At 33.0% G+C, this 27477-nt stretch overlaps 1 protein-coding gene across 1 annotated transcript in view; it reads left to right on the top strand.

Annotated features, from left to right (window-relative positions):
- The first annotated feature begins 10228 nt into the window (after nucleotides 1-10228).
- Nucleotides 10229-27477, top strand: part of LOC129216045 (alpha-mannosidase 2C1-like) — a 64823-nt gene continuing 47574 nt past the window's right edge. Inside the window, 5 exon segments of the mRNA XM_054850224.1 lie at nucleotides 10229-10608; nucleotides 11982-12096; nucleotides 20916-21100; nucleotides 26546-26676; nucleotides 26771-26990. Of these exon segments, the coding sequence (XP_054706199.1) occupies nucleotides 10363-10608; nucleotides 11982-12096; nucleotides 20916-21100; nucleotides 26546-26676; nucleotides 26771-26990 (897 nt within the window). The 5' untranslated portion in view covers nucleotides 10229-10362.

The raw sequence follows: 27477 nt of genomic DNA, 5'->3' as shown, positions 1-27477 counted from the left end.
ATACTCTCAAACATCGTCGCCAGTTGTTGTATCCTTCCTTATTCATCTTAGTTGGAAGGTGGTGCGTGGGTTTACTTAAGTAACGAACATCGAAACCGCTTACGAACTACACCTACTTTTACTGGCACAAGAACACAAAATTACATACATCTTAACAAAAAGTGAAAGCACCCTTCATCCTCAGTTACAGTTAGATCTCGATCCAGTTTACATTCTCATACAGTCACAGTTAAAGTTAATAGCATTAAGACACTACAGAAACGTAAAGCACAACACTAGTTGAATTTGGACCTTGCATGACAGTTACTTTATTAAAGTCTGCTGTGAAGTCCTAATTTTGCTGGCAATAATGCTTTAAAACCGATTTGTTAAAATTCAAGTGCATTCAACATCATTCATATAGTGTACTGTAAATATATGATTCCTGTGGCTGAGGTAATAAAAAGCATTTACGGAATTAATATAAGGGGATATTGTCCCTTAATTTGTGACTAAAACCCTCTTTATGAATGCTAACATTTTTTTAGGCTAATTTTCCCTCAAGATAAAAAGTTTGGTTTGAACATATTTACTCTATCGCAGATATATTTTATTTCTGGTACAATTATTATGCTTAGAATTGTAACACAGCCGGCTTAAAAAAAAATCTGTGTATTCTATTTTAGAACAAATTCTTGCTGTTATCACACTAAGAATGAATACGCTTCTCTAAGTTATTCCTGTAGTTAGTTCAGTAGTAAAGTTTCATCAATGTCAAAAGAAAAATATTTACAAAACGTTCTTTGGCATGCTGGCATTAAAACTTGGAGATCACTATCTGTAATTTTATCGTGTAAGAAATTAGGGGTATGAGGAAAGTAGAAATTAAGCAAATGTTCAAGTTAGGGGAATCAAAAGAAAATGAGAATTGAATCAACATTGCATTTTAAATAAAAGGTATCAGCAAAACTGAAGTGTATATTAGTAGTGGTATATATGCTTATATGTTATTGATATGTTTCAAAAATCACATCAAAGCAATGACATATATAGTTCTTTCAATTATGTACTTAAATATTACATTTCAGAGCTATACTTAAAAGAGAAAATGATTATCTTTCTTTGGGTCAAATATATTTTTCTTGTACTTTAATTTATTGTTTTTTACAAAAGCACTATATTAGTACTAATGGTAAAAATAATATACACAGTTTGGTAACAAGTTTAGCACGATAGTCATTTCGGCATATATTTTCCGTGGGGATTTAAAAAATATCATTCTTTCAATTTAACAGAGGAGTTATTTTAAGCTATATTCATATTTCTATGTCAAGAACATTTGAGCAATAGCATTAAAAATATTCGCACCATGTTGAATGTAAGTGCTGAAAACAAATGTGGAGACATTCCTCAATTTATCATACTAACAAATTTTTACGAATGTTTTATTCTGGATTTGGTTACATGCTGTAATTGTAGGCTTTTTAATAATTGTTTTACAATGTGAGCTATATCCAGGGCTGATCCTAGGGTGTCGGCCGCCCGTGTGCAAAGACCTAATGTGCCGCCCCTGAAGAGCAATTTGCATGTTTTTGACTAATACTTATAAATATACGCCCATATAAATATTTCTTCAAATTTCTGTATCAAGTTCTAATTGAAAAAAAAAAAAAAAAAAACGCAGAAGAAGGATGAATTTATGTAAAAAGTTAGAAACTCCTTAGGAACAATTTATATCTTTGAAGAAAGTAATAGGTTCCGAAATTTACTAGTCGTAAAAACGTATTTTAGAGTCTGTCTTTGGTGACATCAGTTGAAGGGGGGGGGGGGATCGCCCCCAAAAAATATACAAAACTGGCGTATGAAAAATAGCTGTAATTAATCTTTGGTTGTGTTTGGTTGCAAGGACAAAAGAGTCGGGAACATTCAAGGTCCATGAAGAAATTTTCAATATTGACGTCAAAAATTGCAATTTTAGGAAATTTTTCGAGACTTGAGGGGAGAGTAATGTTGGAGGTCTTTCCTGAAATTCTTTCAAAATTGATCTCAAATTGCAGCTTTTTTTTTTTGGGACCTTAGTTTAGGAAGGATCGGCGCTCTTCCCGAAAATTTTCTGAAACAGAAGTTTTAAACATGCAATTTCAGATTATCATTGTTGAAATTGCTGGAGGGAGGAATAGTCGGTCGTCTAATATCGAAAGTTTTCGAAATTGAAGCTTAAAACTCAAATTTAGGCTGTCTTTGGTGACGTTAGGGGGTCTGGCATCTTTCCTCCGGTAATTTATCGGCACTATTGTTTCAAAATCACATTTTTTTTCTAGATTTGGACACGATAGGGGAAACAAGAAAGTATTCCGAAGTGAAATATTTTTTCGGAATTAAAATCAATTTTTCCCTATTTTTGTGAGTTAAGGGTTTTGGGGCTCTAAAAAGAGCAATTTTGTGCTATCTTTAGTGACGTTAAGGAAACCGGAAAGCTTCAGTCGATCTTTCTGAATATTATTCGATATTAATATCTGAAAAATACAACTAAAGACTTTTCTCCACCTCATACCTCGGCGATTGATGGGGGATGCCGGATGCCCAAGCGCCGTGAAAATTTACATAAGCCATCCTGAATTTTTTAGAAATGGAAGTTCCAAAATCATATTTTAGGCATTGTTTGATAACGATGGGACAAAGAGCGGCCGGGGGTTCAGTGTGCCCTCAAGAATTGTTTTTTGAAACTGAAGTTAATTTCAGGCTAGATTAGGCAGGAAGGGTTTGGTGACCCCTCGGAACCGTCTAAAATCAAATTTTGAGCTATAGTGATTACGTTGGAGAAAAGGGGGATCCGGGATATTTCCCCCAAAGTTCGTCGAAACTGATGATTGAAAAACGCAATTTTAGTTTGTTTTTGAATAAGTTAAGTGAGAAAGGGTGGGATTAGGGGCCTCTCTAGAGACGCTAATTCAGACTATCTTTGGTAGTAATGTTAGAGAATGGATTTCAAGGCACTCTACAGCAAAAATTTCGAAAAAGAAATTCGAAAAATGCTATTGATCAATTTTTGATGACGTTAGAGAGGGCTGTCTTCAGAAAAGACATTTTGGAGCCATCATTTTTAGGCTATGTTTGTTTACATTAAGGTAGAAAGGGTGAATAAGAGATTTAATTGGATCTTTAAAATAGGTGGTTCAACCAGCGAAATTTTCCGAAATTCAAGTCCTAAAAACGCAGTTTGAAGCCTTCTTTACAGGGTTGGCCGCATCGGACCCAATTGGGTTGGACCCAATGGGTTTTTTTTTTGAAAAAAAAAAAAACATTTAAAAAACCCATTGTTTAGCCCACTTTTGTTTTTTTTAAATTTCCGAGAAGTTTTTTAAAACTCTTAATTAATTTAAATACCTTCACGATTTAAATTTCTTTTTTATTTGTTCTTCACCACAGCCAATGGACATAAAAAATGAATTTTGAACTTTAATAGTATTTCTTAACTCTTTACAGCATTAAAAAAATACTTCAAAGATTTTAAATAAATATATTTAACTTTTTTCTTTAACCCCTGGTCAATAAATAACTCAAATTATCTTGACTAAGTCCTGTCACGTGTGATTTTCTCAATATTTGTAGATTGTACGGAGGAAACTACTGTAGCTAAAAGGCTTTCATGTGAATTATTTTCTGCAAACCAACAAGTCGCAAATCTCGAATAAACAAGATATATTTTTTAGAAATCAACAGGTTTCACAAACGACAGAAAACAGAATACGATGTACAGTATTTTCATTGTTTTCCGAAAAAGTTTAATATTTCTTACTCTGTACACAGAAATAGAAAAACAGGTAACATAAAATTCAAAGAAATGTCTTGATTAAGCTGAAATTCAGTAAAAAGGGATTTAAACTACTTGAGGTTCAACAGTAGTTTTACATAAAAAAATGAAATACAATACTTACGCTACTATATATACTTACGCTACAATATGCTACAAGTACCCCACATTTTCCCTAAAAAAAGACAAAAAACCCTCACTTCGTTTTTTTAAAAAAAAACCAGCTTTAGTTGGGTTTTTTTGGGTTTTATTTAAAAAAACCCAAAAAACACTGGGTCCGTGGGCTTAAAAAAAAATATAAAAAAAAACCCGGGTTTTACCAACCCTGCTTCTTTAGTCTCGTCAAGACATCCTTTTGATCTTCGTTTCGGAGCCACACTTAAAATTTGTAACCCGGGGCAAAGACCCTGTCCTCCTACCTGATCTGAAACTGGGCAGCTAATTCGTGATTTTGATTAGAAAAAATTGCTGTAATGGGAGGAAATTAAAAATTTTAGTTCGTTGATTATATATGTTTGACTCTCAGGGGAGTTGCAATTTTCCATTGTCCCCTCCAATCTCCACGCATCCACGACTGCTGAACACAGATCCATGCCTGATTACCAGTTCTGTCACAAATTTTGCAACCAAATGAAGCATGTGTGTAAAGAATTGATATTAATGGATAATGGAGCAACACAATGTGCTCTAACATTCCATTTTTCTTAATACGCTATGCTGTTCGAAAATTGGCACTTACTTTGATAATTGAACATTTGAAATTCAGCATATTTATTCGACTTATTATGTTATCTTGTGAGAAATTCTTGAGGAATTTTGCTTGATTAAAAGAACTGTATGATGCGGCCTGCGGCCGCCCCTTGCTTTGGCCGCCCTTGTGCAGTGGCGGATCCAGCCGATCATTTTGGGAGGGGCCATCCAAAATTTTTGAACAAGCTCTCGAGAAACTTTATTAAAATGAATGATTCTAAAGGGAGAGAGAGGGTGTGTGTTTGGAATCCCCCCTTTCCAGAAATATTTTACCTAAGAGGCTCTAAAAATCTAATTTTAAGCTATTTTCGCGAGGATTACAGAAAGCGATGGCGTATTCGTGAGCTCTCTCTTCGAAAAACTTCAAAATTTAAGCCATAAATACGCAAATTTAGGCTCTCATTGGTCTCGTGAGCAATAGGTGACTCTGAGGAAAACAGCATTTAGAGAACGTCCAAGCGTCTAAAGTTGGAATCAATATATGATGTAAACGAAGGAGCACTATTGGGAATAAAAGTTCTTTTTCGAGAAGAGAGAGATATAATTTCTCTCCTAATTAAGGCTGAAATTTCTTTTAATGTAAAAAACATGTCTTAAATTTTGTTATTTTCTCATAATATTTTCATTTTTTTCCTTTAAAAAAATCCTACAATCACAAGGCTTTGGGAGGGGCCATGGACCCCATGGCCCCCCTCTAGATCCGCCCCTGCCCTTGTGCGGTGCACACTCTGCACACCTGCTAGGATCGGCCCTGGCTATATCTTACATTAAAATAAATGAATTATTTCCTTTTTGCTTCTGTTTTTTAGTGTTAGCATTTTAACAACACACATTACAATTATAAGTGGGTAAATTTTGCTTCTAAATTAAAATAAAACCACAGTATTATATTTTGCATAAGCTTCACACTTAGCAGGGTTTATTTTATAATACAATCAAAAGTAATTGCCGTTCGAATTTAACAAATTTATTGTAGTGCATTCATCCCTCGCACAACACGGTTTCGATATTACACGGTACGAAACTTGAATTTAATACTTCATGGTTTTCATATAGCACGAATTATCTTTAATAAAGAAGAAATTTCTTTTTTGTTTAATACATTCTGTTAATGTTTGATAACTCTAATGAGGTTTTACTTTTTTTTTTTTTCATGAAACTTGGTTTCGATATAATATGGTAGACATCCCTTAATTTACATTATTTCTTAGTCTCGTCTAACATGGTTTGGATACGACACGATTCATATTGACATGATTTTTACTATGTGCATGATTAATTAGTGTAAAAAATAAGGTAATAAGTTTAAAAAAGACTCGTATAACACGATTTCGATACTACACGGAACGAATAAGAGAGACGCTTGTATATTTACAAGAACATTATTCAGCTTAATAAATTACATAGTTTTATTAAGAATCATTATTTAACTTTATGTTTCACATAGAGTTTCATTAAGAGTTGGTCAAATTTTAATCCATTCAGAATTCTTTTATGTATTATATAAAACACACTACTAGGAAAATTCATTTCTATTTTAAACAAGTGTTATGGTTTTTTTTTCTCCTTAATCCGTTTGCTATATGAACATTTTTCTGTATTAAACTTTTTTTTTTAATTACTTAAAAGTCATAATTTTTTCAATAAAGGCTGTTTTGAGTGTACAAACATCTGACAGGCTCGTCATTTCAAAAAGAACCAAAGGAACGATGGGAAAAATACTCAGTTTCTACTGCAGGAGAAAATCAAGAGTAGGGAATTTTTAAACGGGGAGGGGGGGGGGTGCACCCTCGGTCACGTTAATTTAATGTCTGTTAATCATAGAGTAGGAGAGGATAGGATTTTTTTTTTAGTTTGTCACTTTGAACATACATTTGCCATTTGTATACTTATATGCGCATGTTATATGAATTGGGCTAAGTAAATAACTTAATGAAGTAGTTACTTGCTCCTTGCCTTTTCGCTGCAATAAATTAATAAATACTAGTTTAACGTAACAAATTAGTGGGTAGCCTTAAGTCAGGTGGGTTTGCGTTTTCCCTGAAGTGGAAGGGAGGAAAAATTCCTAACATATTCTCTATTAGGGGAGAGCACAACCAGAAATATTTTTCTGCGGTTCTTCATTTTGAAATTTTACATGTAGGGGGGGGGGGATTGTACGCTCAAAAGGAATTGACTCGGGGGAAAACAACGAAAAACACTCCCGCTTGCCACTTATAACTAATAAAAAGCATTATTTTTCCAAAGCAAGGGGAACTTTCGACCTTCCCCCCTTTCGTCCACATGGGGGGGGGGGGGCAAGTAGGGTTCAATCCCCACCTTGGAAATTAAAACTTCTTTGCTTTTAGTACTTTTTTTCTAGCAAGAAAGTAAAAACATTTCTCCGTTCAATATATTGAATAAATCTTACTAATATTATATATGCGAAAGTTTGTCTGTATGGATGCATGGATGGATGTATGGATGTTTGTTACTCTTTCACGCAAAAACTACTGAACGGATTTTGATGAAACTTTACAATAATATAGCTTATGCATCAGAATAACACATAGGGTAGTTTTCGTCCCGTTATGGGGGGCAAAACCCCCTAAGGGGGCAATAAGACACAATTTTTGTATAAATTCTCTAATATTGGGATGAAAAAATACTTGCACATATTTACATTATATGTCCATCGAAAGCTCTGATTTTTCTGCTGAAGATGGCACCTGTTCGAAATTTCTAAGTAGAATAAAAAATGAGTTATGAGCGAGTTCTTTTTAGATCCATGTTCGAAGGCTTTCCTCAACTCAATACAGTATTTAGTGTATCATCTCAACTCCCAGTCGACAGCGACAATTGTTGTATTGTTGACTTTCTTTGCTTTTCGTGATTGTTCAAGGCTTTTCTCAAGTCAAATCTTGAAGTAAGAGTTTTGCACAAGATTGGCAAATAATACATGATTTGGCTGATGATTTTCCATTTAAACGGAACTTTAATGTAATTAATGGTTTTTATTATTATTTATGCTGATTGAACACTTACTCATTATCCAAACAACCAGCAGATCGCCAAAAGTTTTGCAGAAAGATTTCCGTAGCTGATGCATTTGGCAGTTTTTTCAACGTTGCTGTTTTTGAAGCCGAAGACTACGTCATAATGTTTCTCAGCTTTCACCATGTAAACAAAATATCGCCAATCAAAGAATTTTCAAAAGACTTTTTTTACTGTGTTAAATAATCCAGCAACTAAATTAGGCAAATCCATAAACAGCACAAAAACTTCCATTAATTTTCCTTTTAGCACAATTTCAAACAATCACCAAATTTTATTACTTATTTTGGTAACATTTCGGATGAAACCGTTTAGCGCCATTTTATGGTGACCAAAAATATCTCAGCATCTGGCGACGATATCTCTGTAACGAAAATTAATATCATATCGTTTTACAAACTAAGGAAAGAATGGGGGAGCATCATCGAAGGTACCCCGAAACGACTTTCGCAAATTCGGTAAAATCGCACCAAGAGCCACAATGATTGAAATTTCCCGAAATAACTAAAGCAATTATAAAGGGATTACGAGCGCAGCTACTTTTTTTTAATCACTTCGTACTTCATTAGCCATACAGAGAAGGTTTTAGACTCCATGTTAAAAAAAAAGTATCAACAGATTAATCTTTTTAAACATGAGAAGATTAATTTCATGTTTTTTAAATTTGTATATGCTTAAATATAGTGCTTTCGTTTCTAAATCAATACTACTTTGTTCTTTATACTTATTGCTATTTTAGTTTTATGGGTAAGGAAGAAACTCGATTTTTAATCACGTCAAAAAGATGTGTTTTAAATTCTTTCACTTAAAACAGAAAACAAAAGCAAGTAACGATTTTTTCTAATAATTATTACTGACCCAGGCAACGCCGGGTATTTTTGCTAGTTATTATTAAATGTCAAATTTTAATAACTCTAATCTGTACTGAAATCGGTTTCTATGCGGAAAATACTTTGCTAAACCATGAGGAAAATATCTGACCCCCTCCCCCTTAAAATTTTGCTTATGCGTGCCCATGCCCCGAACCCCCTAAATGACGGACTTACTTGCTCAAGGATTAGTGAGAATTGCTTGAGACTCAATAAAGGTGCCCCCCCCCCAGGCCCAACATCTAAGGTTGTGCTTCTGTTTTTGGGTGTCCACTGATGTCCTGTGAATTTCTTCATTTGCAAGGAAGTACTACTTTTGCTATTTGCTCAGTCATACATATCATTTTATTACCAACCTGTGAACTCTCAATATTTATTGCCACAGTATCCAATTATTTATTGCTGCTTTTTTTGAAGGTTATGTATAACGGCATGGGGTTGGAAAAGTGATATATAGTTCATTTTGACACAAAAGTTAATATTGTTTCTCTTGAAAGTTGCGTATACTGTATCTATGCATATAACTGAAAAACAACTCTATAACTAATATAATAAAAAACAGCATGCAAATGTTACAAAAAATAAATAAATAAATAAATAAATAAAATTTTTAATGAACCATTTCTAATGAGAAATGTTACAACTATTATTTTGCAGAAACAGTTTGCAAAACTACTGCATCTACGGGTTCCCCGCTCCCCTTAAGAGCAAAGGGTGCACCCCCTCCAAAAGAAGACCCCATAAAACAGGGAAAATACTACTTGAAACCCCCCCGCCCCCCGTAAAAATTTCCATGGTGCAGCGCGCCAGCATGACCTCCCCAAGGTGGGCACCCCTCTGCATCTACGTGGTTCGAAATTACCCCCCCCCCCAATCGGGAGCAGCACCCAGGATACCCCTTTTTTAGTATTTCTATACGGCGCGGTTCGTCCCATGATCCCTCTTGGGTGAGCACCCAAGGGGTCAATCAATATTTTATCAAAATTAAGGCAGTTAGTACAACGAGGGGGCCTCCGCAGCTCTGTGGTAGAAGCTTCGTCTTCCAAGCCGGAGATCGTGGGTTCGATTCCCGCCTGTGCCCTGAGTGTTATTTCCTTCTGTAGTGTTGTAAATCTTTCCTGTGTGTGTCCGGAGGCAAGGCGCTTGGTACGCAGTCCTCCATCTGTGTGAAGCTGTCTAGGTTCCAAATAAATAGATAAATAAAGTGCTGGGACTTCAGAGCAGACAGCGTGGTTGAAATTTTTAGGGAGAGGAGGGTTTGCTAAAAGGGGTCCTTGTCTTTTTTAGGGGATCTCATTTTGGGGATGCATCTGAGGGGAGGGGACGTTATTGTTCTTGAGGGGGAAGAAAAGCATCTCTGATTCAGGAATTTTTTTTTTGGTGCAAATGGAATTTCATAAAAAATGCGTAAAAACTGTGACGCGTTTAGTTTGTTTTCTTATAATTCAAAATATATAACTTTAGAATACAGAACGAACCAGTTTATTTTATTAAACTAATTTGCATTTAATGATGTTTACCATTCTTGAAAATACCAAATACATGAAAAAAAAAGTACACTTAAAATCGGAAAGAACATTCTCCTTCAGGAAGTGTTTCCAAACAGGAAAAATAAACTGCAACTGTATTGCTTATGGTATCGCATCTTTATTTCGTCATGTTGATAAGAACTCGCCATGATATAGATGAAGCCGCCAATATGGTAACCATGGACCCAAGATCGTTTCTGCATTGACCGACGTGTAATAAGTTACTCCTCAAACGTCAACAGAGCCGGCAATTTTCTGAAAATGTTATATAAAATCAATATTTACCAACAATATATAGTGCAATTTTCTACATACCAGGTGTTGAAAAAATTCTAAAATTCATAGTGTCGGAACTGACATTCATTTTTTAATCTCTGATCATTAGAGTATGGCGAGTTTGACGAAAAACAGACGGACGACACTAGAACGCATTGAAAAGTTCATTTCTCATCTGTATTTCACTGACATTAATTTGTACGGTAGACTGTATCCGCAAAAAACTTCCCTACCAACTTTATTACATTTTGATTCTAATGGACGAGTTCCTTTCAAAGAAGCGATGGAAATCGGTAATTTTACCCCAACTAAAGTAGGATCTTCATTTGGGCCAACATGGACTACTCATTGGTTTAAGGTTTGTTTTTGTAATAAAATTTCGAATAACTTTCTGCTCTTTATTTGTGTCCTACTTCTACGGGTATCACTGGGAGAAAAAAAAAATAGTAAAACCTTTTCTGATTGTTTATAAGGATATTTTCGCAAATGCTTCCAAGTATTAATATGAACTGTCCCAGCACAGCAATTGAGCTGTTTTTCATTTTTTTCTTTAAATTTCGGTAAGGCTATATTTTTCCACGTGATTTCAGAAATATCAATCTGAGAAGTTTCGAGATCTATGTTTTGCTGGATTTTCTGTTTTAAACTAAACAATTGTTTTAAGTTAATGTCTAAAAAAATCATGATTAGAAAAAAATATTTTTTTCATTTTTGCTAATCTCTTGATGATTTAATAAAACTTTTGTTTATCTCTTATCTCTTGTCTCATCTCTTATAATAATTATTTGATTATTTTCTAAGAGGTCTGTAGACATAGTGAAGTTTTTAAAGTCATAATTTATTTCCCTACAGAAAGCTGTATTTATGTAATAGTTGAACTATAAGATTTTATTGTTGTTCAATAAATGTTCTACCAAATAACATTTAAAAAAAAAAAAAAAAAAAAAAAAAAACTGTGAGAGATAAAATAATTATTCAAGGAGGGACAGTTATTTAGTGTGCAATTGCCCCCTGGCTTGGAGAAATTAATGTATTTGCACACAAGTTTTGTCATTTTTTGACATCATTTGCATTGAGTTCCCTTTGCCCCCTCTGCAAAAATTCAAAATGACAATTCTGGTTATTGACTGTTAATTATATTTAAAATCTTGATGACTTTTTAGATATAATTAACACCAGGGGTGTCCACCTAGGGGAGAGGGTGACTGCAAAATTGGAATTTTTAGAGGGGAGGGGGTGTTTTTTAGGAGTATTTTTCACTTTTAGGGGGGGGGGTGAACTCTTACTCTTTGGGGGGGGGGTACCCCTGATTAACACAGATGTAATGGTAAAATAGATTTTAAATCAAAAAAAGAAAAGCAGATTGATTTCAAAAGAAAGGAAGAAAAAAAAACAATTTGGTCTTGCTGACCATTGGTTTTGATTGTACTAATACATTCACTTCTTAAAGATTTCTGTATTTTATATATTTTTGCTAATTTTCACCTCTAATTTACTTTTGTATATGCATTCAATGGGAGTTTATGCATTATTATATTTTTCTTGATTTACTTTTGGTTTGAATACCATTTATAATTAAAAATTCCTTATGTGGAAATGAGAATGTGAACAAAATTAATCATCTGCATAAATGAAGTTCTGATTGCCAAAATGTGTGTTTTATCGTTGACTATTTGCTTTTTATTTGCTCATTTTATTCTGTTTTTGCATTATTGTTTTGGTACTTTTTAGGTACGTGTTGATATTCCTGAGAGCTGGTTGGGAAAAGAAGTCCATCTAAGATGGCATGCTGGGTGTGAAAGTATGTTATGGACTTCAGATGGAATACCATTACAGGGACTGAACGGTTAGTATATAAGAAATGCTAATAAGTTTCAAACTGTGTCAAAATGGTTTTATCTCTTATATTTGAATTTTTAATTGCTATCATGCTTCAAACCATAGATTCAGGCCTGTCATTTAGGGGTTCAGATGGGGGTTAATGCCCCCCAGACAGCCGTATTTACGTACGGGCTTACTGGGGTCTAGCCCAGGGTGGCATGATTGAAGGGGCGGCATTTTTTCACAGATCAAAATAAGGTAAAAACCTTTTTTTTTAGGTCATAAAGGCGGAACTGATGTGATATACCCCTTGGCGACTTTTTCCTGTTGGGACCAAGAAAGCGTCGCCAAGAAAACTATGTATGACAACATATGTCATACATTGTTCTTAGCGATGCTTTTTTAGTGCCAACAGGAAAAAAATCAGATAAAAAAACATGATCAAAGCACTTCAGAACACAATAAAACATAAAATCACAACAAAAAACATCATAAATATACGCTTCAAAAATACCAGAAACTAGAAAGTTTTTGTACACAAAGAACAATTACTAGAAAGTATTTAAAATGCTTAAATTGACAAATTACTATAACAGCTCACCAATGAAATATGTACCAATAGAAATAAAAACTATTTTCCAACATGCATTTCATCGAACAAAAACTTTTCTCATACTCTGCTAAAAAAGAGCAAAGCGATTCAAATTGCGATGTTTAAAGCGGAAAACATCCCCAAAATCAATAACTATTTCAGCCAAAAAAGCGCTTAGTTACTCAAATTTTGATATATGAAAAGTAGAACTATCTCAACAGAACATCCTAAGCATAAACAATACAAAAATACCATACATTCATTTGCTATCCAAACATGCTTTCAAAATATCTATTATATTTTACATAAAATAACACCTTTATATTTTTATAAAATGCTGGAGTCAACTTATTTTCAGAAATTCAGTACCTAATGGAGGCACGTTAATAGAATGTCTAAATAATTCGTACCATCGATAAGAATTAACTTTTAGAACAAAATAACCGTTTTTGTAAAATTAATTTACATACAGTAGAAATAAAGTTAGAAAGTGCAAGAACTCTTCAAGGATTTGTAAAAACAAAGAATTTCGGAAGTGAGAGGTTTTTTTTTGAATTCTAAAATAAAGAACTTACCTTTTTATGGTATAAATCCTCACACTCAGTCTAAAACAATACATCATATGACAATGGCACGTTACAGATACACACCACGTTGGAGTTAACTTTCAATTAACGTTCAAGTTTGAAGAAACTGGCATTTTCTAATGTTTTTATGGAATTGATGTCATATACCCCACCCTTGGCGACTTTTTCCTGTTGGCCCCAAAAAAGTGTCGCCAAGAGAACGATGTATGACAAGATATGTTGTTCATCGTTCCTGGCAATGCTTTTTTGGCACCAACAGGAATGATCAACAAATACTTTAAGACAATCATAAAAACAACATAAAGCAACAATAAACATCGCAATATATGTAACAAAGATATAAAAAACTAACTATCTAAGAACGCAATACTTAAAAGTAAGTGCACTTACTTTTTTTAGGATTCTTTTCCCTCTACCCCCCGCATCAGGCCGTGCAGATATGTCCCGCTCTTACGGAAATTATCCTCTTTTTTATTATTATTATTACGGTAAAATTATTAAACTGTGTTAGTTTTGACAAAAAAAAAAATCCTTATTTTTGCTTTATTTGATATTCTGCCCAATTAAAGCCACATACTATTTCCAAAAATTTTATAAACATGTCCTCATTTTTATATTCACAATTCTTTTTAAACAAATAATATGCCAAATAACACTGAAAATCCCCCCCCCCCTCTATTATATGCTGGGAGACTACTTTTTACGTGCCTCCATGTGGATTCAATAGTGTTTGTGTGGCAGCCAGTAACAGGATCAACAAAATGCAATTTGTGATAAACTGTTAAATGATTGTATCCCTCTTCCCCTAATGTATCATAAGCCCTCCAACAATCTGAGTAAACTGTTGCTCCTGGCAATATCCACTGTTTTATGGCTTGAAATCAAGTTTCCCTCCCCCTTTCCACAACAGCAACCAAAAAAATTCTACCCGAACCCCGTTCAACCTCCCCAAATACCCATTGTCCCTCAACTGCGTGATCCCGATTATATTTCCACTTTCCAAATTTTGATTCATCTACTTCAATAATTCCCCCCCCCCCCCTATTTTTTCGGATTTTAATTCTACATAATTTAAAATTTCTTCTTTTATATAATTTCTCCAATCTGCTAAAGTATGAGATGAAAAAAAATATTGCTTTACAATATCTGCACTCTTTGTTCCTACTATTATTTCATATGTCAAAAAAAAATATGTCTTCTAATTTTAATTTACTTAAACTGAACCATGAACCTCACCTAATTGTTGTTTCTTTACCACAAACTTTCCCCCCAATAACCTTTTTGCAAACAAACACAAACCCATCTGAACATCTTTTTGTTGCTTTAATTTTCATTACGGAATTACACCTAGAACATAACATTTCATTTTGAATTAACCCAATTTCTCTCAAAAATTCTAAAAAAACATTCTTATTTTCAATTAATTTGTAAATAAAAAATCTGTTTAGCACTAGGGTACGTTCAAAGGTTGGACGACCCGACGAAAAATTAAAAGGTGACTCAGTCATAAATTTCAATTGATATTTTTCAATAACACTGCAAACAGAACTCATTTCAAATTATAAAACACAACTAAATTAACAGAAAATAGTAACAATAAGAAGAATACTCTAAAATAAAGTTTAAATTGAAACTTTATTGTAGAGTATTCAACTTAAAATGACTTCAAATTAAAATCCCCTAAGAGCGGAACATATGTGCACCTACCTCCACGGACACATGTGCGAAAAGAATTAGTTCGCATCTGTACTTCCCAGGTGTATTCTGTAGGGTTACTAGGGGGGCTACCATAAAATGTTTTAGCGCCAACGGGTGCAATTTTCGAAATTAGCTAAAAATTCAATCCTCGCCAAGGGGGGGGGGGGGGGGTATATCACATCTGTACCGTTTTTACTTCAAATAACAACTACTGAATTTAAACTAACACAAAATAAGCTTTCCTGTAAGGTATATTGCCCGAAACAACACTTATCTCTCCGAGTAAACAACCCAAGTAAATAAGTTTGAAAAGATCTAAGATTGCCTTCGGATTACCAAACACAGGTTAGTTTCGACAGGGATGCCATGCTTAAAAAATTATCGCCTCATTGGTGAGAAAAATATTTCAATTTTGTGCAAAAAATCGGATGTTGCCAAATGGGGGGGGGGGGGGGGCTATATCACATTTGTACCATAAAGGCTGTAGGAGTGATCTTTCATGTGATGATTTATTAATAAAAGAATGGATCATCACTTTTCTGAGGTCTATACTCCTTGTCCTAATCAACACTCAATACAAGAGGTGTTATTTAGGATGTCATTGAAACCAAGAGATCACACATATGTCATGCTGTATTTACATTAATAAGGCACCATAATAGTGTTTGTAAGCAATTTTATAACTATTTCCGCTTGTAGGTAGAGGTGTAGACTGGTATTTTTCTTTGGTAGCCAGTGGCTACTAACACCAAAAACTTTGGTAGCCACAAGTTCTTCTATATCTTTCTTATAATTCTGATCCCGCCCCATGCTTAACGAGGAAGCAATATTCCCAACAAAAACAAAATTACACATGCCAAAACTTGACGACCATCCCAATTCCTAATTTATCTCCAAAGCAAAGAATGAAAATTAATTTTTTTTTAAAGCCATGCTTAAAGTAATTACAAACATTTATTTGTTAACAAACACAAGATGGCAACAGTTAAAATTTTTAAATCATTGTGATGATATTTCTGATCATTTCCATGCAATTACAGTCGGACCTCCATATATCGAACTTCCACATATCGAAATTTTCTATATATCGAAATCCCAGCACATTTCCATGTTCATTACATAGAAAATTTGTTTCTATATATCGAAAAAATCTCTATATATCGAAATTTTTTTCGAGACATTCGTAGATTTTTTTCCCACTTTAGACTTTGTCTCATGAAAAATGAAGGTTAGGGGAGAAAATGATGTTCACTAAAGGTTGCTAAGAAACTCATAAGAAATCTGGGTTTGAGGGGTGTGTAGATAGGTCGTTGTTCCGTCCTGGAGTTCTTAAATTACCCCAAGTTTATTTCAAATCTTAGTTTTAATCAGTAGCACTGTAAAATCAGTTTCAAGTTATCCCTTTTCTCTGTTGATTATCATTCCCAGTCTTTTCAGCTTCAGTAAAAATCATTCAAGTTAGGTAAAAAGATTTTTTACTTTTCTCTGGATTACATTGTCAAAACGAAAATCCCCCTTATGTTGCGCATCAAGTTGAATTGCCGAAGAATGAAGATGTATGAAAGCGCAAAAAATGTAATTTCTGTTAATTTTTTAATTCTTAACTTTCGTTTAATCCGATGCTCGTATAAATTAGAAATTGCGTTTCATACACGAAAATTAGCTTTAATTTTAATGTTTCAGGAGATTTTTGTGATAAAAACAGATTGTTTCTGTATATCGAAATTTCTATATATCGAATTTTTTTCCAGCAATTTGCTACTTCGATATATGGAGGTCCGACTGTATAATCATGAGATATACGCAGATGACAGTCTATTACAATTTATCATTCTTATTGTTGCAATTATAAAGCTATTTTTATTCACACAAATAAAAAGAAAGTCAGACCCCCATGGAGCAATTGACGCCAGAATTGAACCAAACGCCTGTTTACATATGGATTCATATTTATTCCAAATTTCATCTAGAACTTAGCATTACTTCTTGAGATATGGCACTCACAATGAAAAAAAAAAACGTTCAATTGCGCCAACCCCTTTTCAGACGCCAAAATAGAATCATTTCTTATACCCTCTAACGGCTAATTGTAGATAAATTTTTGTTTGATTACGTTCATTAAAATTGTTTTAAAAACTGACAAATATTTCTGATTTTTGGAATATGAATGATAACGTCAAATATACTGTTAGAAAGCATGTTTTCTTCTGATAAGAATCACTAATAATATATGTTAAAATCAAAACACAAATCCGAGTTACAGAGGAAAATATAGATTCGCATCACAAAACTTGGCAGCCATATTGATGATGTCATCAATATGGTTGCTAGAGGGCCAGAAAAAAATGTGTCCCGGGCTTTTTGGGATCCTCTACTAATGTACTATCTGAATTCAAAAGAACGTACTGGTAGCCAGCTGTGAAATATTTTGGCTTAACTTTCAGCTACTTCAACCCATTACTATCGTCAATACTTTTGCATGAATATTCATGCTTTGTATTTTCAAAGAAAAAAGAAAGAATGCTGTTCTTTTTTCAAAAAGCTAAATCTAGCTCTGATAAAAAAAAACAATAAAAAAAAAAAAAAAAAACAATATTCAAAATATGATTGAATAATGTAAAATATATGTTCAACAACTACACCATCTCGCTCTTTACTTAACAATTTCAAGCTTTATTATGTTGATTTAAAAAAAAATCTTTTACGGTTACATAGAGTTTACGCTGAAAGTTTTTTGAAAATGTCTTAAAATTTTTATTTTGCTCTTTCTAGCGCTATAATATTCATGTTCAAAATTGTAAAGAAGTCTTTTAAAGAAGCACATAGGCAATTTTGCTAAAAATCAGTTAAAAGGGATAATCCTTTTTTTTTTATTTCTTAACAAATTGTTTTTAGTCACCTTTTAGTTACTTTTCTGTCACCTTTTAGTCACCTTTCTCACTTTTCTCAAAGACCATCAGCATTCCTCGGCCTCTATACATTTAAAGCTTCTAAAATATCAATACAAATTAACTGGAATAATTACGTAACATCTTTTAAATTTCCATAAGAATAATACAAACACTGAATGAAAGTTACTTAATAATTATTACAAATCAATTAGAGAAATTTGTAAAATATTTTTAAGTTAATAACATTCAGTATAAGTCTACTTCTATAGAATACTAAGAGAAAATTTCTTCTAATGTGATAGATGTTGCAATAACTAATTAATAATGATGTTTTTCTCATAATTTTAAAGTAAACATCTATACATTTTAAAGGATATTTTAGGTTCAAATATGAAACATCAAAATAGGAAAAAAAAGCAAAGCATCGATGTTTTAACAAGCAGATCAATGTTTCAAAAACATCAACATCGATGTCACACCGCTAAGTGCAATCGCTGCATTTGTTGGACAAGAACAGTTTGTTTTATTATTATTTAGTTTAATTTATTTTAAATTGCAAATTGTTGATAAGGTTTCAAAACTTTTTTTTCATTCAAATCTTTAAATATGTTTTCGAAATGTTTTAAGTTATTTTTGAAACAATTTTTGTGTTATTCTTTTCAAAAACTGCATTTGCAAAATTATTTCTTAATTTGTTAGAAAAAAATGATTTATAAGTTTTTTTTAAGTGAAAGATGAGATTTGCTAACAGCCAATTTTTACCAATTGGTTGGCTGTTAATAACCAAACATAATTTATGTACAATCTGCACATGTAATTGCTTGTTTCGCATTTCAAATCGATTTTAAAAAGTAATTTGCTAAAGTACATTATTATTATTACATTACATTTAGCAATATCTAGAATTTCAGAAACTGTTAGTTTTAAAGTTTGACTCTTATAAATAAATAGTGTTAGGGAATTAAATAAATAAATTATGTTTAAATATCATTAATTAAAAAAAATAATTGAAGTATAATGAAGATTTCATTAAAAAAGCTGATTTAAGTACTTAAAAACAAAATCGTGATTTTTTTCCCTACACTCTAAATGAAAATCATTAGAGGGAGGCCAGTTTCAAAAGCCCAGGGTGGCTTCACATCCAAATACAGTTCTGCCCACAGACTGAGAAATCAATGTGCAGATCATTTTCTGTTTAATGACATTCCGTTTTATAACTTTCTTTGTTTAAAGACTCTTTTTCATGGTCCTACATCCTCCACTGTAGTTTTAGAAAAATTATGTTTAAGGATGCCTTCTACAACTGAACATTTTTTTTTTGGTTCACTTGGAAGTTATTAAATAGAGAATAGTCTGTATTGACATGTCCTTGCCTCAGAGCAACAGTAAGTTATTTCAGGGATTAGATATCTTACTATTGCTCTGAGGCTTTTATATATGTGGGCATTTTTCACTGTTTTTCAATATAATATGTATTCTGTGTGTGGGGGGGGGGGGAGGGGGATGATGCAAGTTGGTCCACCACTTTTCTATTTTTCTCTTTTTTATCTCATCAAAAAATTTAATGAGCAGTTTAATTTTCTGGATTCTCAACTTTTTTGAAAATAATGCATTCATTAATTTTTTTTAAACAACTTCAAAGCAAACAAATGTATCCCGAGCGCTGGTACGCTGATCTGCATTACAAAAACAATTTCTATGACAGTTGTAATGATAAATATTTCCCAATCTTGTAGTTAACCTATGTTCTCTTTTGTGTTTAGCATGAAAAAAAAAAGTTTAAAGATCAATAAAACATATTAAAATATTAAATTTACCAACTTCTAGTCGTGCATTATTTATGCCAGAACCATCTACATTTTCTCAAGAATCAGCACAACTTGAGTCTTCATCAACTTCTGTTTGCTAATATGTTGTATGTGTAGTATTCTAATTTGTTAATATTTATTTTCTGATTCTTGTAAAAGTGTTCGTTTTTTTGTGGGTTTTCTTTAAGTGGACTGAAGTACCCCACATTTTTGGTCTGAAGAAATGCTGTCATAATTTCTTCTTTATGACAAAAAATAAAGAAACTACTAATAATTATGAGCTAAAAGAACTTGCTTTAGGAGAGGAGCTCAATTTATTACTTCATTCTTCATTAAAACTTTGAAAAAAAAAAAAAAAAGTTGCAGACTTATGAAAATTGTTCAGCACTGAAAAAATAGCAGTAACATTTGCTTCTAATTTTAAATTTGTTCAATATAACTGCTGTGTGATTTTGCTATAGGATTTTTAGGACAATAGATGCTATTTGTTGGTCATAAATCAAAATAAATAAAATATTAATAGTATTAAAGTTATTGAGGCCGGTCCAATCCCCCCTTCTGGTGGGGAATTTTAAAATGACAGGCATTGATATTGTACCAGTAATTCTTTTAAATTTGTCTGTAGTAGATAAAGATGAAACAGTTCTCGGTAAAATGTGACTAGAATTAAGTGTTACATTTTAAGTTCAAGTTTAAGCATAAGATTGAATTTCAGATAACATTTGATTATGGATCAACAATAATATTGAAATATTCTCGTAGATCTTACCTCAAGCTGTGTATTTAGTGATAAGATTAGCTGGGTGTAATATCCTATAAACTGCTAAAACTTGAAACCATGATGAGATGCGGTTAACACAATTCTGTCCTGGGCAGGTAAATGCAGAAATGGGCATTGTAGATATTTGATGCAGCTCGTTTTCGATTTAATGCTAACAATAGGGAAGTGTCAGAATGAGACTTTTTTTTTGGCACTTATTTTTCAGCAGAAACCAAATGAGCAAGTTTGTACAACAAATGATAAAAAAAAAAAAAAAAAAAAAATGCTTTACCTGCTTACAACAGGAATCCTATTAGCTGATAATTAAAAAAAAAAAAGAAAGAAAACTGCCGCAATATTGACAAAGACAGAACAGAGGGATTTTCCAGCACAGTCAGTAAAAATGTATTTGGGAGCAGATTGCAATTATGGAAAAGTTGAAACAGAGTAAATAATGTGCTTTTTAAGTGCTGTATGTATTTATTTAAAAAGTAATATTTTTTTTAAGGAACTGATCGACAAAGTTTCATTATTTCATGCAATACAACTTTAGAAGATCTTCGTCAAACATTTTATGTGGAAATGGCATGCAACACACTATTGGGTAGTGGCTCTCCTACTATGATTTCACCACCTGATCGTAAACGCTACTTTACATTGGAGCTTGCAGACATAGCTGTTTTTGACCGGCAGGTAAAAATTACTGTTTTTCAATGTTTGTTTCTAACACACACACACACACACACATATATATATATAGAGACGTACCGAGTAGCACTTTGGCCGAGTAGCCGAGTACCGAGTACTCGGCCTTTCACTACTCGGCCGAGTACCGAGTTACCGAGTACTCGGCCTTTCACTACTCGGCCGAGTTACCGAGTACCAATTATGTTTTAAGAAGAACCACCGACACCCATGTGATGAATTTTGAACTTATTGGAATAGTAGTATAGACCTCCTAGTCCATATAATAGTTTTTAAAACTAAATTCCTGCTGAAATTTAATTACGCATTATATATACAATTTTGTTTGTGTCAAAAAATTTTACAAAAAAAATAATTTTTAAAATTAAAAATAAATAAAAAAAAGGTATGATTAACCAAGTTGGAATTAAAACAAATTACAGTAAAATCCCTCTAATGCGGACACTAACAGGACAAATTGTTTTGTCTGCAATATAGAGGTGTCCGCAGGACAGGGGTTTAATAATGTTATTTGCATTGGAACTGGGGAATTAAAAATTGTCCGCATAAGAGGGGTGTCCGTCAGGAGGGGTTTCACTGTATACCAACCAATTATAATTCTTGTCCGCCAAACGTAAATAATTTTTAAAAGCAGATAAAACAAATGTGCAGGAACACTCCAGACACGTGTTTCTGCCCCCCCCCCCCCCCCGTTACAAGGAACGTCTTTTTCAGTGCATAATATGTGAGCTAAAGAATGTAAAGACATTCAACAACAAAATCCAACTTTTGTCAGATGCCTTTAAATCTACGAGCCCCCCATTTTGTGCATTGAAAAAAGAATTCCTTGTAATGCCAAAACATGTGTCTGCAGAGTTCCTGCACTGTGCTTTTAAGGTTGTTTTATTTCCTTTTATTTTTTAAGCAAAGGCATTTTTACATTTTTTATAACTAACTTTTGTTTGTAGAAAAAATCCATTTTTAATGTAAAAATTCCATATTTTCTATACTTACCTTTTTTGCGTAATTTTTAATAAATAAGTTTTATTAACTTTGGGGACATTAAAATAAAGATTTATTCCATTAAAGCATTACAGACTTAATTATTCTCAAAATTCAAATTTGACTTATAAATTTTAATTGTAAATGATTGCAGAATATAATGCTTGCTCTTTTTTTATAAATTTTAGTATCTGTCTTAGACAATATTCAATTTTTTGCAACTACTCGGTATTGGCCGAGTATCTGATCAGAATTTGGCCGAGTACCGAGTACTCGGCAAATTGGCCGAGTAGGCCGAGTACCGAGTAGTTACCGAGTACTCGGTACGTCTCTATATATATATATATATATATATACTAGCTGACCCAGCCATGGTTGCTGTGGCGAAGTAGATGGATTAAAAATGATTTATAAGTTTTTTTTTAAGATCAAAATATAGAGCAAAATATTTGCTCTATATTTTGATAGAATCTATCTAATATTTTTAGTAAAGCTTAAAATAGTCTAGCAAATTTTAAAATATATGAGATTGATAATGGGTGTGTTAGACTGAATTAAGTACTTATTGAAATTAGTAAGTACTAACTAAATTTTCAATGCTAAAAGCACTATACTTACAGTTAGTAAATTTTGCAAGTGCGACTTTGGCCAAAAATAAAAGCAAAATAACTTGAAAGTGATAGTAAATATCGAAACTGATTGTTAAATATCGGAACGTAGAAATTAAGCGTAAACCAACATAAACTTTTAAAATGTACACTACACTTTATCTCAAATTTCTCTATAGTTTGTAATCAATAACTTCTTTACAAAATACATTAACTAAATTAAAAACATATAAAAATTTAACTTTATAAATGAAGTAGATAACATTGACTTCGATCTAATGTTTCTATTATTTGAAAACTGAAAATTATCTAAGCACTTAGTTGTGCACAATATTCTTGCTTAACTTGTCTATTGCTAACACGAATAGGTATGATAACTTTCTCCCTTGTGAGTACGTGATAGATAGTTGCCCATTACAGAAACAGGTATGTTTCAAGTCCAACACTGTAAAAACGATTCAGAAACGTTCCTGGAAAATAATAGGCAGCTGATGTGCCCAATTTCAACCAGTAACATATCTTACAAAAACCAGGAACGTTTTCCGATAAAAGTCAGTAACCTTTCTGAAATATTGCAAAATCTCCCCTGATAAAGCCAGTTCCTTCTAGATATATGAAACAGGCTTTATGTATTTGATTAGAGCCTTCATAATTTCCCAAGAAAGCTCCAGACGCATTCGAGCAATCTTCGCCGAAGCGACGAGAAAATCGCAAGCTAAGACCAAGCATTTCCTTGCCTGCAATTCCTGTCTCGCAAAACCGCAGCTATCCAGCGACTTTTTTTTTGCTCCCACTGGGAGATTTATCAACCTGGGCGGACCTTAAACAAATTGAAGCCGATACACTTAATAAACACTGTCAGTCAATCTTTAAACTGGTAGCAAAAAATATTTTTCACAGCAGTGAAAAGACTGCATTCGTGCATCTTTTAGCAATTCAGAAAACTTTTTTGCGAAGATACTTGATTTTGCGGGGAAATAGGTGAAAACCTCTGAAATCACGAAACGTTCCACGAAAATAACCAGTGATGTTTCGGAATTTTTTTAGAGTGAAACCGAAAGTAGACATTGTTTGGTTTTGAGATCTATTTATGGTCTTTTCAAAATCTAAACAAATCGGAAATTGAAGTCATCCGAATGTGTTTGAAAATTATGACGCTATTGATGGATTACGTGGCAGCACAAAAGTTCTCCTTTAAACCTTACCGTCAGAATCGTTTAAATTTTTATGAAAAAACGGGTACCGTTGCATAATCTGGGTGGGTTTAAACTGTCAAAAAGAATGATTGGTGAACCAATTTTCAACCGGAAATCATCAAGTGGCATTCCTGGTATATCCAGAGAATTTAAAAATTCAATTGGAATGTTAACGGCTTTGTTTTCATCGACAACTGTATAGCCTTGTTCAGGATCAATGTTCAGCACACTATAATTTTGATTTTTTTCAGCTGTCAGTAATGGCTCTTTATTTACAATAATTGTAGCTAAGACAAGGTATTGCAATGTTTTTTTTCTTATTGTAAATCAGTGTTAACTAAGTCGGTGACCAATCAATCAGGAAATATCATACCATAATGACTAAACAACAAAATTGAAATTGGAATGCATAAATCTTAAATCAACACTAAAGCTTATATAGTTTCCCCACAGAAATGATGATTGTGTTGGATATTATGTCATCAAAATTATCTTAAACTGTTGACGAATACTGCATTAGAAAATGCCACTCCCAATGATTGTCTGCTACCAATAATTACAGTTCGCGAAATGCATCGTGATATGTATTAAATCCTCAAATAGTAACAGTCCGCAAATATTCATGTCTTTTCGGGAATGTTTAACGAAAACAAATGCAAAAACAACATTCACTTTGTTTTGGATGGAGTTTTGGTTCAAATGTCTTGACTTTAATTTTTAATTATGCCCGAGATTGATGAATGTTGCGTTCTTTGTTTACGTGGCTTCCATAATATTTTTGATTTTATTCAACACTGTAAAAACAATTAAGAAACGTCCTGAAAAATAATGGATAGCTAACAGGCCCAATATCTGCCGTAACTTATCTTGCAAAAAAGTAGGAACGTATCCCACTAAAATTCTGAAACCTTCCTAAAATTATCCTGAAGTCTTTCTGAAGAGTTCCGAAACCTTTCCGATTCGAAACAATCATTTCTCTGAAACCTTTAGAGAGAACTGAAGTAAGATTAAAAGTAATAGCTTGGCACATTTTTCGACTTACTAAGAAAGTACCAAAAGCATTATCGCAACCGCAGCCACTGCTATGAAAGACTTTCAAGCATGCACGAAGAATTCTACTTGCTCGTTAATCTTGGAAAGTTACAACATCCAGAGACTCACTTGCTCCCATTCGGAGTTATGTCAAGTCTAGACGGGCCACGACAAAGGTAGTTAAGTCAATTCATTACTGAAATTCATTCTCCTTCCTGAAATTGTCCTGGAATCCATTTGAAGAGTTCAGTAACATACCTGGCTAAAAGCCAATTGTGTCGCCTGACCCCCCCCCCCCCTTCAGACACAACTTAGGTAATTTAAATACAAAGCTTAACACCTTTCTACTTTACCAAGAAAGCTCCAAAAGTATTACTGCAAGGATTGCGGAGGGTAGGACAGACTTGCAAGCAAGTACCGTGAGTCTAACTCCCCTGCGACTTCTGCAAAGCTACGGAATCCAGAAGCTCATTCACTTTCATTGTGAGCTAGTCAATGTAGACGGAGCGTAGCTTGTCCTGATATTCACTCATCAGTTATTTCGTCCCTATCTCGTACCTCAAATACGACCAAATAAGGACCTTTAATAACATCTTTGACACAGTCCGTAACGGAACTTAAAACTCGACATTTATATGAGCCTCATACGTTTTAAAATGCAGTGGTGAGTATGTAACTACCCGCTGCTTATCAATTTCAACTTGATTTGTAGAATTTGACTTTTACATTGAACAGTGAGGCCTTTATACTCCTCCTTTTTACGGAGATATTGTTGATAAATATTAATATCCGTAACATATCATCATTTGTAAATTTTAATTAACTTAAGAAAAAAAGTTTTAAGGCTGAATTAACTTACAACGCCATCTATTAGAAAATTACAGAACCAAACAAACGATACACACTATTAATGAATAATAAACATTTTATTTGCAATAAAAAATTATAAAAACTATCCTGTCTTTTAAGTTGAACCAAATTACAGATACGTATAAAATTTGATAAAAATCGGTTCAGTAGTTTCGGAGTTTACCGAGAACAAACATCGTGACACGAGATTTTTATATATATATATATATATATATATATATATATATTTTCATTTCTGCAAACATATTTACCAAGCTATTGAAAATTTTATCTTAGTGCGAATAGTACTTCTTTGTTTTCTGGATGAGTCATTCATCTGCTTGTTTATTTTCATGAATTTGTTGTTAGTGTTGAAATGTACGTCAGCAGATAGCCTTTTAAAGAGCCTTCTTATTTGCAATCACTGAAATATGTAATGTTCAACATGTGTGCATGGGAGTGTTATTTTTAAATTAGTGTCATAAAAAGCAGGGTTCAAAGTCGTGGATAAGTCATCCACCAGATAATTGGAAACTTAATGTATTTGACAACACTTCCTGTTCAGCTTCTTTTGTACTTTTGTAGAAACCATTTTACAAGCCAATGATAGAAATGATTAGTCTGTGAAACAATAGTGGAACACGTTTTTTTTTTTTTTTTTTTTTTTACAAAATTAGGTATTATAAAATTTCTAACATAAATATTGTTCATGAATTTTCTTGTATCGATAACTGTTTTAGTAAGTAGGTTTGTACTTTGATCCTCAGGTCTTCGATTTGGTGATGGATTTTGAAGTATTACATGGAATTGCAAAACATTTACCTAAAGAAAGTATAAGAAGCTACGATGCTCTTTATGCTGCTAATGAAATGATTAATATCATTCAAAAAGCGGAATAGTAAGCATGTAAAATAAGTTCCTTTTTTTCATTTAAGTGAAAAATTGTCAGTGTGTTTATCACTAAGCATCGTGATAATCATTTGCATTTTCAGCTCTAAAGACAGCTATGCCAGTGCCAAAGAAATTAGTAAAAAATTCTTCTCTCAGAGTAATGGGGAAAGCCAACATAAAATCATAGCTGTTGGAAATTGCCATATTGATTGTGCTTGGTTGTGGCCATATGAAGAAACTGTCAGAAAGTGTGCCAGGAGTTGGTCTTCAGTGGTGCAGTTAATGGAGAGATATCCCAATTTTCGTTTTGCTTGCTCACAGGTGAGAAATTCACTACCAATTTAATCTTGTTAATCTTTTTATTTTCTCATATCATTAGTTCTTGAATAAAAATAGTCTTACAAACACACCAAAACCTGTTTTTGTGCAGTGGATAGGGACCACAGTAAAAAAAAAAAACGCCTTAAAAAATCATTCTTTCTAAAGATATCATCGTCCATTTTAAAGATAACTTCGTCCATTTTAAAGATAACCTTGTCCGTTTTATAAATAATTTCGTCAATTGAGTCCCAATCTGTTTGAAATTTTCATTTACTGCAAAAAAAAAAAAAAAAGAAGTTTGGGTGTATAATAAACTACATCTTAACTATTAGATATGTTAATATGTGATCTATATCGCATTAACAAAGTGAAAAACCAATGTAGATTAAGCAATAATTTTCAATAAAAATACAGCGTTTAATTATTTCAAGGCTACAGTGGAGCCTCCTCTTCAGGACAAAAACAACAAAAAAGTCAAGAGAGAACT

Source organism: Uloborus diversus, chromosome 1 (genome assembly GCF_026930045.1).
Source record: "Uloborus diversus isolate 005 chromosome 1, Udiv.v.3.1, whole genome shotgun sequence".
NCBI classification, from domain to species: domain Eukaryota; kingdom Metazoa; phylum Arthropoda; class Arachnida; order Araneae; family Uloboridae; genus Uloborus; species Uloborus diversus.
Note: the sequence above shows the minus strand (reverse complement) of the source record. Positions and strands in the feature narration are given on the sequence as shown.